Source organism: Chiloscyllium punctatum, chromosome 11 (assembly GCF_047496795.1).
Source record: "Chiloscyllium punctatum isolate Juve2018m chromosome 11, sChiPun1.3, whole genome shotgun sequence".
Classification (NCBI taxonomy): domain Eukaryota; kingdom Metazoa; phylum Chordata; class Chondrichthyes; order Orectolobiformes; family Hemiscylliidae; genus Chiloscyllium; species Chiloscyllium punctatum.
Window position 1 is genome coordinate 33,193,519 of NC_092749.1, and position 13,618 is coordinate 33,207,136.

General features: G+C 40.4%; 1 protein-coding gene across 1 annotated transcript in view; it reads left to right on the forward strand.

The window, feature by feature from the left end:
- The first annotated feature begins 12,558 nt into the window (after positions 1-12,558).
- Positions 12,559-13,618, forward strand: part of LOC140482657 (lutropin-choriogonadotropic hormone receptor-like) — a 111,449-nt gene continuing 110,389 nt past the window's right edge. Inside the window, exon 1 of the mRNA XM_072580160.1 lies at positions 12,559-12,731. Within this exon, the coding sequence (XP_072436261.1) occupies positions 12,559-12,731 (173 nt within the window). The remainder of the gene's footprint in view (positions 12,732-13,618) is intronic.

Consider the following 13,618-nt stretch of genomic DNA (forward strand, 5'->3'; position numbering starts at 1 on the left):
CTGCCCTCTGGGCAATTAGTGATGGGCAATACATGCTGGTCTAACCGGTGACCCTCTCATCCCATGAATGAATAAATTAAAAAGGAAATAGTATCATGACTGATCTAATACCCCCCACGTCCACTTTCCTGTCATTTCCCCTATTGATCAAGAATCTATCTCAGCCTGAAATGTAAATGGGGACAGTGTCCCAAAGTTCTCTGTGGCAATAAGTTCCAAGGATTCACCATCCTCCAAGGGAAGAACTTCCTCCTCACCTCATTCCTAAATTGGTGTCCCTAAATTCTGAGACTATGCCCTCTGGTCCTATATTATCCCAGGAGGGGAAACATCCTTTCAGTATTTACCCTGTCAAGCCTATTAAGAATCCTGTATGTCTCAATGAGATCACCTCTCATTCTTGCAAATCCCAATGAGTAGAACTGCAACCTGTTTAACCTTTGCTGATAAATAATCCCTTCATATCAGTCCAAACTACGTCCACTGAAATAATATCGTTCCTTAAATACAGCAGGCTGTTAAACATTTGCAGCAAACATTATATACCTTTCCTCAAAACACCAAGCCAAAAATGGTGCAATTGCACCTAATGACAAAAGCTGTTATCATTCTTTAGAACAGGAGGTTTTCCTTAAATTGCTAGAATGTCAGGCTATTCTCTCATCCTCACTAGGAAGGATTAGGCATTGACTTTCATTGTCCTGGTTCATGCTTATGGGGAAAATGGTACAGTTATTTGTCATTGCCTTCTGAAGATGGTTGGATGGGAAACCCTTTCACCTGCCGACAAGCAAATTATAAAGATTTACTGGCTAGTAATCAGCTTACTTGGTCATGTGTTGACAAATTCAGTGAGTACAGTCCTAATTGATTTAGTCTCTCTTCATATTATAGACCCCCTAATAGTCAGAAGAAAATTGAGAAACAAATTTGTCAGGAGATCTGTTATCTGTAAGAATAATAGGGTGGTTATGGTAGGGGATTTTAACTTTCCAAACAAAGACTCGGACTGCCAGAGTGTTAAGGGTTTAGATGGAGAGGAATTGTTAAGTGTGTATAAGAAAATTTTCTGATTCAGTATGTGGATGTACACAGTAGAGAAAGTGCAAGACTTGACCTACTCTTGGGAAATGAGGCAGGGCAGGTGACTGAGGTGACAGTGGGGGAGCACTTTGGGGCCAGCAACCATAATTCTATTAGATTTAAAATAATGATGGAAAAGGATAGACCAGATCTAAAAGTTGAAATTCTAAATTGGAGAAAGGCCAATCTTGATGGTATTAGGCAAGAATTTTCAAAAACTGATTGTCAGCAGATGTTCGCAGGTAAAGGGACAGCTGGAAAATGGGAAGCCTTCAGAAATGAGATGACGAGAGTCCACAGAAAGTCTACTGTTGTGAGGGTGAAAGGAAAGGCTGGTAGGTATAGGAATGCTGGATGACGAGAGAAATTAAGGGTTTGGTTAAGAAAAGGAAGGAAGCATATGCCAAGTATAGACAAGGTAGATCAAATGAATCCTTAGAAGAGTATAAAGGCAGTAGGAGTATACTAAAGAAGGAAATCAGGAGGGCAAAATGGGGACATGAGACAGCTTTGGCAAATAGAATTAAGGAGAATCCAAAGGGTTTTACACATACATTAAGGTCAAAAGGGTAACTAGGGAGCAAACAGGCCACCTCAAAGAAGGTGGCCTCTGTGTGGAGCCACAGAAATTGGGGAAGATATTAAATGAGTATTTTGCATCAGTATTTACTGTGGAAAAGGACATGGAAGATAGAGAATGTAGGGAAATATTAGTGACATCTTGTAAAATGTCCATATTGCAGAGAAGGAAGTGCTGGATGTCCTGAAACGCAAAAAGGTGGATAAATTCCCAGGACATGATCAGGTGTACTCCAGAACTCTGTGGGAAGCTAGGGAAGTGATTTCTAGGCCCCTTGCTGAAATATTTGTATCATCGATAGTCACAGGTAAGGTGCCAGAAGACTGGAGGTTGGCTAACGTGGTGCTACTGTTTAAGAAGAGTGGTAAGGACAAGCCAGGGAAATACAGACCAGTGAGCCTTACGTCAGTAGTGGGCAAGTTGTTGGAGGGGATCCTGAGGGACAGAATGTACATGTATTTAGAAAGGCAAGGACTGATTCGGGATAGTCAACATGGCTTTGTGCATGGGAAATCATGTCTCACGAACACGATTGAGTTGTTTGAAGAAGTAACAAAGAGGATTGTTGAGAGCAGAATGGTGGACATGATCTATATGGACTTCAGTAAGGCATTCAACAAGGCTCCCCATGGGACACTGGTTAGCAAGATTAGGTCTAATGGAATACAGGGAGAACTAACCATTTGGATACAGAACCGGCTCAACAGTAGAAAACAGGGTGGTGGTAGGGGGTTGTTTTTCAGACATAGGCCTGTGACTAGTGGAGTGCCTCAAGGATCAGTGCTAGATCCACTACTTTTTGTCAATTATACAAATGATTTGAATGTGCGCATAAGAGGTATAATTAGTAAGTTTGCAGATGACACCAAAATTGGACATGTAGTAGATAGCGAAGAAGGTTACCTCAGATTACAACAGGATCTTAACCAGATGGGCCAATGGGCTGAGAGGCGGCAGGTAGACTTTAATTTAGATAAATGCAAGATGCTGCATTTTGGGAACGCAAATCTTAGCAGGATTCATCCACTTAATGGTTAGGTCCTAGGGAGTGTTGCTGAACAAAGAGATCTTGGAGTGCAGGTTCATAGCTCCTTGAAAGTGGTGTCGCAGGTAGATAGGATAGTGAAGAAGGTGTGTAGCATGCTTTCCATTATTGGTCAGAGTATTGAGTAGAGGAGTTGGGAGGTCATGTTGCAACTGTACAGGACATTGATTAGGCTACTTTTGGAGTATTGTGTGCAATTCTGGTCTCCTTCCAATCAGAAGGATGTTGTGAAACTTGAAAGGATTCAGAAAATATTTAGAAGGATGTTCCCAGAGTTGGAGGATTTGAGCTTTAGGGGGAGGTTGAATAGGCTGGGGCTGTTTTCCCTGGAGCATCGGAGGCTGATGGGTTACCTTATAGAGGTGTATAAAATCATGAGGGGCATGAATAGGATAAATAGACAAAGTCTCTTCCCTGGGGTGGGGGAGTCCAGAACCAGAGGGCATAAGTTTAGGGTAAGAGGGGAAAGATAAAACAGAGACCTAAGGGGCAAATTTTTCACGCAGAGGGTGGTACCTGTATGGAATGAGCTGCCAGAGGAAGTGGTGGAGGCTAGTACGATTGCAACATTTAAAAGGCATCTGGATGGGTACATGAATAGGAAGGGTGCTGGCAGCTAGGACTAGATTGGGTTGAGATATCTGGTCAGCATGGACGAGTTGGACCAAAGGGTCTGTTTCTGAGCTGTATATCTCTATGACTCTATGTCAGTCCTGTAATCTCAGGAATTAGCCTAATAAATCTTGTTGCATTCCATCAATTGCCAGAACATTCTTCCTCAGATAAGGAGACCAGAGCTGCATGCAATACTGTAGATGTGGTCTGACTAAGGCCTTGCACAATTGCAACAAGATGTCCCTGTTCTTGTACTCAAATTGTTTCACTATGAAGGTCAACGTACCATTTGCTTTCTGCACTACCTACTGCACCTGCATGTTTAAACTAGATTAGATTCACTACAGTGTGGAAATAGGCCCTTTGGCCCAACCAGTCCACACTGACCCTCTGAAGAGTAACCCACCCAGACCCATTTCCCTCTGACTAATGTACCTAACACTATGGACAATTTAGCATGGCCAATTCACCTAACCTGCACGTCTTTAGACTGTGGGAGGAAACCCACGCAGACACAGGGAGAATGTGCAAACTCCACACAGACAGTCACCCGAGGCTGGAATCAAACCTGGGACCCTGGTGCTGTGAGGCAGCAGTGCTAACCACTGAGCCACTGTGCCACCCCAAAAGCTTTCACAACTTATGAATGAAGATGCCAAGTCTCATTATGGCTTCCCCTTTCCTAATCTACCACCATACTGACAATAATTCCTGTTTTATTACCAGAGTAGATAACCTCACATTTATCCGTACAAGCTTCATCTGCTTTGTGTTTTCCCCACTCACTCAATTTGTCAAAATCACACTGACACAGTTTACAGTTCACTCCGCCCCACTCTGTTTTGTGCCATCTGCAAACTTGTAGATATTACATTTAGTTCCCTCATCTAAATCATTAATGTGGATTTTGCTAATAGCTGGGATCTAAGTAGGATCCTTGCAGTACTCCATTGGTCACCGACTGCCACTTAGAAAATGATTCATTTATTTTTACTCTTTGTTTCCTGTCTGCCAACTAATTCTTTATCCATGTCAGTACAGTAGCCCCAATTGCATGAGCTGTAAGTTTGCATGTTGATCTCTTAAGTGGAACCTTATTGATCCCCTTCTGATGGTCCAAGTAAACCACATCTACTGATTCCCTTTTATCAACTCTACCAGTTACATCCTTGAAAAAATTCCAATAAATTCATCAAGCATGGTTCCTTTTTCATAATTTCATAATTATTTTGTCCAATTCTGTCACTGTTTTCCAAGTGCTCTGCTGCTAAATATTTTCCTGCTCCTCAGATGGTGCCTGACCTGCTGTGCTTTTCCAGCACCACACTCTTGACTCTGATCTCCAACATCTGCAGTCATCACTTTCTTCCAGTATTTTTCCTACTACCAATGTCAGGCTAACTGATCTAAAATTCCCTGTCTTCTAACTCCTTTTTAAAATAGTAGGGTTACATTAGCTACCCTCCAATCCAAAGGAACTATTCTAGAGTCTATAGGTCTTAAAAGATGACCATAAATTTTCCACTATTTCTAGCATCCACTATTTCTAGGGCCACTTCCTTAAATGCTCTGGGATGTAGGCTATTGGACTGTAGGGCCCTTAATCCTATCAGTTTCTCCAACATCATTTGCCTACAAATACTGATTTCCTTCAATTCTATGCTTTGGTTAGACCATGTGTTTCCCAACATTATTGGGATTTGTTTGTGTCTTCCTTTGTGAAGACAGACCCAAGATACATATTTAACTGGTCTGTCATCTCTTTGGTCCCCCATTATAAATTCTCCAGTTTCTGATTGTAAGGGACCTACACTTCACTAACATTTTTCCTTCATATATCTATGTATGTTTTTACAATCAGTTTGTATGCTCCCCACAAGTTTACACTTGTACTATATTTTTTCCCTCTTATTTATTCTCCATTGCTGAAATCTGACCTGCTCCCAATCCTCAGATCTGCTTCTCTTTTTGGCCAATTTGTACTCCCTTTTCTTGAATCTAACACTATCACTGATTTCCCTTATTAGTTATAGTCAGACCATCTTTCACATTTTGTTTAAGTGCCAGCCAGGAATGAAAAATTGTTGTAGTGCCTCCATGCACTCTTTAAATGTTTGCTATCCCCAACGTACTGCCATCCTTTTAAGTAATGCTCCCCAATTTATCAAAGCCAGCTCGTGCTTTGTATAATTTTAATTTCCTCAGATTAGATTCAAGACCCTCATCACAGAATCAACTTTCTCACTCTCTGTTTTAATGAAGAATTCAATCACGCTATGGTCACTCTTCCCCTATGTGCCTTGAACAGCTAGAATGCCAATTATTCCTTTCTCATTAGACAATATCAATCTAGGATGGCTTGTCCTCTAGTTGGTTCTTCAGCATATTGATCCAGTAAACCATCTTGTACACACACCAGTTCTGGAAATGGCACATGAAGGATATAAAGGTATTGGAGAGGATGCAAAAAAGGCTACAAAAATACTTCCAGGGATGAGAAATTTCAATTATGAAAATAGATTGCAAAAGCTAGGGCTGTTTCCTTTGCAGTGAAGGCTAAAAGGAGATATGATTGAAGCATTCAAAGTTGTGAGGGGTCTGGACAAAGTCAAAAGGGAAAAAAATGTTCCCAATGACGAGAGAATCAAGAATGAGAGGCCACAGCTTTAAACTGATGAGTAAAAGAAGCAAAAACTATCAAGAGGAAGAGTTTTCAAGCAGTGATTGGTTAAAGTCAGAATGCACTGCCTGAGAAAGTGGTGGAGGCAAATTCAATCAAGACAATAAAAAAAGAATTAGATGCTTATTTGAAAAGAGAGAATGTACTGGATTACAGGGAAAGGGCAGGAAAATGGCATTAGATAAGAAGCTCATTTGGGTACCTGGGGGATGTGACAGACCAAATGGCCTTCTTCAGCACTTAATAAACCTATAACTCCATATTATGAATGTACATTCCATTGCATCAGGTTCTGGCATGGGTCTGAAATCCAAAGCTTCTGGTCCAGAGGTAGAAGGCTACCTCACTGCTACAAGACTTCCTGTATAGATGTAAACCATAGAGACAGACGATTCTGCCACAATCAGCGTTTGTGTTCCATACTCATTCCATCCTACTTCACCTAACTTCTTCTATTCCTTTCTTTTTGATATACTAATTGAGATTGTCTTGAGTAAGGTATGGCAAGACCTTGGAGTGATTTGAAAACAAAGGTGAGAGTTATAAAATTGGGAGTCGCCAGACTAGAACCAATATATGAAAGCAGTATAGGAGAGGTGGGTAACTAGAATTTGGAATAAAAAGCAGGTAGGTCTTCTGGAACATAATAATAATTTGCTGGATTATTTTAAAACACTTTCATTCGCAACAAGCACATATTAATTTACAATTTTAAGTTGAAACGAAAATAAACTGATATGTGCACCTTGTTAAAATTTAAGATTTCAGAGAACTAAACCTACTTCAACTTGGTGCTTAAAAATACAGCCAAGGTACACATAGAAAAACAGTAATAACTTAACTGTTTTACTCTTTGTATAGTAATTAATTAAACTGCAACAGCAAATTACGTTTTATGCAATTACTATGTTGTCTTTTTTCCTCCTAGATAGACCATCAATGATTTAGTTTTACTGCAAAACTTAAAGTCAATTCACAGGAAGATCTTCTGACTGGCATTACATTCATAAACTGCACAATAAAAAATGCATTACTATAATTCATACAATATTTTAGACAATTCTAGGAAGATAATTATGTGAATACAATTAGTCTAAGGCTTGCACTAACAATAGGAAACAGCAATAATTTTGTTTCTTGTTCTTGCTTATTAAGATAATAGGAACATAGGAACAAGAGTAGGCCATTCAGCCCCTTGAGCCTGTTCTGTCATTCAATAAGACCATGTCTGACTTGTGGCCTAACTCCACATACCTCCCTTTGGTCATATCTCTGAACAGCTTATCGATCTCAGATTTAAGACGAACAATTTATCCTGCATTCACTGCCATTTGTAGAAGAAAGTTCCAAACATTTACTATCCTTTGCATGTAAAAGTGCTTCCTAATATTTCACCTGAATGATCGGGTCCTAATTCTCAGGTTATACCCCTAGGTCTAGAAACCCTAGCAGAAATAGTTTATCTTTATCTACTATTTTCCTGGTATTATCTTGAAGACATTGATCAGATCACCCCTTAACCTTCTAAATTCAAGAGAAATCAGGTCTAATTTGTTTTGTCTCTCCTTGTATCACAACCCCTGAAGTCCAGATATCATTATTGCAACCCTCCATTCTACTCCCTCCAAGAGTAATATATCCCTCCTCAGGTGTGTGCCCAGATCTGCTCAGATATACGTGGAGGAATCTAACCAGGTTTTTGTATAACTGCAGCATAACTTCTGCATCCTTATACTCTAATCTTCTAGTTATAGAGGCCAGCATTCCACTTGCTATCATTATTACTTTCTTACCAGTCATGGCCTTTTTATGTACCCGAACCACAAGTTTCTTTAGACATAACTGTATTTAATTTTATACCATCTAGAAAGTACTCTGATTTATCCTTTTCCAGGCTGAAATGGATAACTTAACACTTGCTTACAATGAACTCCATCTGTAACAGCTGGCCAATTCAGCAAGTCTATCAAAATACCTTTGTAATTTTATACTATCATCTATGTTGTCCACAATGTCAACTATTGTTGTCATAAAATCTTAGAGTCCCTACAGTGTGGAAACAGGCCATTAGGCCCAACAATTCCACATCGACTTTCCGAAGAGTATCCCATCCAGCCCCATTCCCCTACCCTAATACTTTACATTTCCCCTGACTAATGCACCTAACCTAAAAATCCCAGAACACTATGGACAATTTAGCATGGCCAATTCATCTAACCTACACAACTTTGGACTGTGGGAGGAAAGCTGAGCACCAAGAGAAAACCCAAACAGACACAGGAAGAATTTACAAATTCCACACAGGCTGTTGCCCAAGGCTGGAATCAAACCCAAATCCCTGCTGCTGTGAGGCAGGAATGCTAGCCACTGTGCCATCGTGTGTCATCAGCAAATTTGAATATACAACCTTCTACACAATTTTCGAACTCATTAATAAATAATGTGCATAATTGAGGCCCTAACACAGATTCTTGTGGGACACTACTGATTGCATGCTGCACATATGGGAGAAAGTGAGGACTGCAGATGCTGGAGATCAGAGCTGAAAATGTGTTGCTGGAAAAGCTCGTGCCCGAAGCGTCGATTCTCCTGCTCCTTGGATGCGACCTACCCATTATCCCAACCTTCTGTCACCTGCCACTCAATCGGGACACCACCTCATACGAACATGTTCAATATTGCAACAATAGAATGAGGTATCAGCATAGTTTGGATATCTCATTTAAAGAGTGGCAACCTCAACAGTGCAGCCTTCCTCAATAAATAATTTGCATTTATACAGTACCTTTAACAACTTCAGGACAAAGTGCTTTACAGCCAGTAAAATACTTCTGAAGGGCTGTTAAAGTCATTGTGTGGAAAACATATCAACAATCACACAAGATAACACAAGTAACAATGTGATAATGATATTTCATGGAGTGAATTGAATTGATTGAAGACTGGCAACTGTGATGTCAGAAGGTGGTCAAGATGTATTATTCACTCAACACTTTCAAATGAAAATAGATGCAAATGATTCAGTCATATCTTTTGCACATCATTGAGGATGAGGGTATTTGTGAAGCATCCATTTCCTGTTTAACTGTCCACCACCAAAGATATGACAGGACTGCAGAGTTTAAGTTGCTCATGAGATTGCTTAGCCATTTCTATTGCCAGCTAATTTCTGTTGTTTGGCAGCAATTAGCCCTGTGCTGTCTTCTTCCTCCAAAGTGTTTAGAAAGACAGCTTTATTATTACTACTACTACTGAGTAACAGTAGTAACTTTTACTTCGAAAGTTCACAGAAAGTTACCTTTTTGATAAAGTTTGAGAATTACCTCCAGCTATGTTTTATCCTCTTTTGCTGCATTATAGTCAATATTAATCACAGAAACTGGCACAGGTTATGAACTGAGTAAATCTTGCATAAATTTGCACAATTCTCACTACTTCCTAGTTAACACAGAAGTGAACTTCTAACAGAGTCAATGTGTTAACATGCAATTAATCTCTTTGATGGCATATCACAAGATTGTCCCACCAATTTTGAGTTTTCATAACTGACAGAATAATTAAAGGGCAGTTATAAATTCACTTGAAAAAGCCTCATTGGCTCTAAATTTCCATGTGGTCTTGGAAAATCATTACAAAATGTGGATGATTTCCTAGTTAAGCCATTTAGACCATTTTATCAATTGAATATTCCAGGAGATTGTCTGCTTCTGGAATACAGAGACATCGGGGTGAAAGGAGAGCTGGTGAGGTATCTTTGAAATATTGAACAGGAGTTTCAGACACCTGGAAGGGGGGGAATGGAATTTGGTGAGGTTCGCAAACATCCAGCACCAGCTGGCATATTGTTCAATCCCTTTCCCAGCACCAGTCTTTTTGCTGAAAGTTTGGATTCAGGGCCAGAAGAGAGCTACTTGAACCCACCAGATGGGGAACTATTTAGGCTCGTTGTTATAAAAGTAATTAAAGGATGTCTCCAGTTTCCCAAATCAGTGGGCACAGTTTAATTGGAGGCCCTAGGGTCTTGCAGCATAGTGGTAGTATCACTATGAGTGGGGCAAAAGAAAGAGGGTTCAAGTTCTGCTCTGTGAGAATCCTGAAGAGTGACTGTGACCTTGGGGACCAATTAGGGACGAGACAAAGTCTCAAATTCTGCTTTCCTCCCTGCAGGGAAAAATGCATGGCCTTTGCTTTCTGAACACAATCCTAATTATTACTTAGGTGTGCTGGCATTTTGATTAAGGTTCAATTCAGAATATTAGCTTGGAAGCCAGCTGCATGATTAAAATGACTGAATGACTGGTTCAATCATGGTCATTGTAACAATTTCTGGCAGAAGAAATACTCCCTGCCATGTTGAAAGTCAGGAGCAATATTTAGAATGGAAAAATAATCTTCATGCTTTGACTCCCTATATCAGCAAGTTGAAAGTAAAATTCTGAAAAACCATTTGACACTGCCTCTGAAGAACTGTTACTATTTAACATTGTAACAATATAGTGAAGAGTCAGCATAGTATCAATGATAATATTTTTCTTACAGAACTGTCTAAATCACACCCTATTCAAAAGACCCATCCTTGTCCTTCTGTCTTGCAAGCTACCAAACCCAAGTCAACATGTCCTTGCCAAATTGTTTGACATATTTCAAACCCAAGCTCAACTTTCTTGTCATTCTACCAAGGACAGTAGTAGACAATTCACCCCATTCTATTTCATCATGCCTGATTTGTATTCCCAAATTCTTAGCTTTATATACATCTATAGCCGTCCCTAACACAAATCTGTCTAACTCAATTTCCTGGTTCCTAGCAAGAGTCTTACTGGACTGGAAAGTTAACTGTGTTCCTCTCTCCACAGATGCTGCCACAATTACAGAGTTTCTATATTACTTTCCATTTTTGTTTCAGATTAAGATGACATCCTCCCAAATACAGAACAAATTAACAGAGACATAGACTTCTAAAGCCCAGAAAAAGGCCCTTCAGCCTGTTGAATCTGTTGCCTTCAAAAATAGCATCTATTTTAATTCCAGCTTTTAGCACTTGGCCCAAAGGCATGTATGTCTTGGCATCACAATTGTACATCTAAATACTTCTTAAAATGTTATGAGGGGCTCTGCCTCCATTACTCTTACAGGCAGTGACTTCTAGATTCCCACCACCTTCTGAGTGATTTTTCCCCAAAAATCCCCTTAACACTCTGCCCTTTACTTTAAATTTTTGCCCCCCTGGACATTGATCAAGGGGAATGATTCCTTCCTGTCTAACCCATCTATGCTCCCTAATAATTTTATACATCTTAATCATGTCCCCCCCCCCCCCCGAGTCTTCAAGGAAAATAACCGCAGTCTACCTAATGTCACTTCATAACTGAAACTCTTCAGGCAGGTAGCATCCTGGTAAATCTCTGTAGCACCCTCTCCAATGTAATCACATTCCTCCCCTATGTGGATTCCAGAACTGCACACATTACTCTAGCTGTAATCTAACTAGCTTTGTATATAGCTCCAGCACATCCGCCCTGCTCCTAAACTTTATGCCTCAGCTCATGAAGACAGGCAACCCATATGCCTTCTTAAGCACTTTATCTATCTGTCCCACTACCATAACACTACATACACCAAAATTCCTCTGATCCTCAGTGTTATTCAGAGTCCATCATGCATTCCCATGTCTTGTTTGTTCTGCCCAAGTACATGGCCTCACGCTTATCTGGATTGAATGCCATTTGCCACTGGCTAGCACATCTGACTAGCCTGTCTTTATCCTCCTCTAATGTAAGGCTAACCTCCTGACTATTTACCACCCCACCAATTTTCATATCTTCTGCCAATCTACTGATCAAATTTCTTACATTCGAATCTAAATTGATTATATATACCACCCAGCACTGATCCCCGCTTCCAGTCAGAAAAACACCGCTCAACCATCACCCTCTGCTTCCTGCAGCACAGCCAACTCTGTATGCAACTAGCCAAATTTCCTTGCATCCCAATGGGCTCTTAGCTTCGCTATCAGCCTCCCATGCACGCTCTTATCAAAGGTCCCGTTGAAATGCAAGTAGACAGGTCGAACGCATTGCCCTCGTCTATAGATCCAGTTCACCTCCGAAAACTTCAATCAATTTGGTCAGACATGACCTCCCCTTAAAAATAGAATGAATTGCGCTAAGAAATGTTCGTCTGCCTCTGGATAGACACCGACCTATATTGAACCAAAATATTACTGCTCATTATTTCATAGGGAAAACTTTCAGTCCATTAGTTTTTAAGGAAGGCGAGTAAATACATTCGCCACGTTCTGCACAAAACTTGACGCGCAGCGAGGAACTCTCGCGCTGTCGGTCATGGCCGTGCACGAGACACGGGAGAGCCGCGTTCGGCGAGCGCGCGCTCCCTCCAGGTGCCTGGAGCGGGGTGCGCGCGCGCGTCCCCGCGGCCCACCAGCGGCAGCACACGCTTGTGGTGGGAGGCGAGATACCTGGAGCTGGCCAAGCCGGCTGAGAAGCAGCGCAATAAAGACCCTCTTCCCCAGAAAATAAACACACGCGCACACACATGGCTTCAACTATTTATCTGCTCCTCTTGATAAGTTGTAACATTGTGTGCTATTCTTGTGTTCAAACTTACCACTGTCCCAGCATCTGCCACTGCTCCACTCAGTTTGTCAGATGCACCCAGGAGACAGCTGCCCGGGTTCCACTTGAGATTTTACGCACCTATTTCAATCTGTAAGTATTGTCTTTCTTTTGCGATTCCACATTTTCATCCAGTGGGACGAATGTCTTTTACTGTTATAAAATTCCGATTTTGCTTTAAGGGTCGTCAGTGAATGGTTTTAATTAGAAGATTTGAATTATTCACAAACTGTGCAAATATGCAAACTAATAATAGATGTATATCAAAGTCGGGTTTTACAAGTTTTAACTTTTAGTAATGTGGGGAAGACAAACTTCTAACTATAAACTGTAAACGTAAAGTATTAACAGTATACATCGCATTCTGTGTTAAATCTGAATTAACGCATAATTTGCGTCAAGACTTGGGTATTTTTTTAGTAGGAGCCTTTCTAGAGTCACAGTAATAAATCAAAGCACTTTCTTGGCAGAGATTGACGATGATTTTCTGACTTCCTGAAAATTACATAAAGATTTAGTTACAATTGTCACAACTTACTCACTGTTTTCCAAAAATATCCTTGACTCTTACTTGCTGGTCTCCTCTCCCACCCAACACCCCGCCAATCAGTTTTACTAACAGGACATAACATAAGTTACCCAGTGGTGTTTGCTGTTCCATTCTTGACATATCAATAGAATAGTGGACTAACAGAACCTGTACATATTCAACTTGTATAGCTTTCTGCTAAGGATAAATAAGTTGTTATTTTGGAACAGAAGGAAAATCAGCTGCCTGATCTTATGAACTTAACCAACTATATTCATTAGATATTGTGTGTGAATCTAATTCATACAGGATTTAAGCCAATTTTCCAATTAAATTTAGTTATTTAAAATATCTCTATCAAGTCATAGCTTAACCATCTCTTCTCCAGTCACTGTGATTTTTCAGATGTACTGTTAACAGGTCAAGCTTCCCTGGCCAGTACAAACCTCCA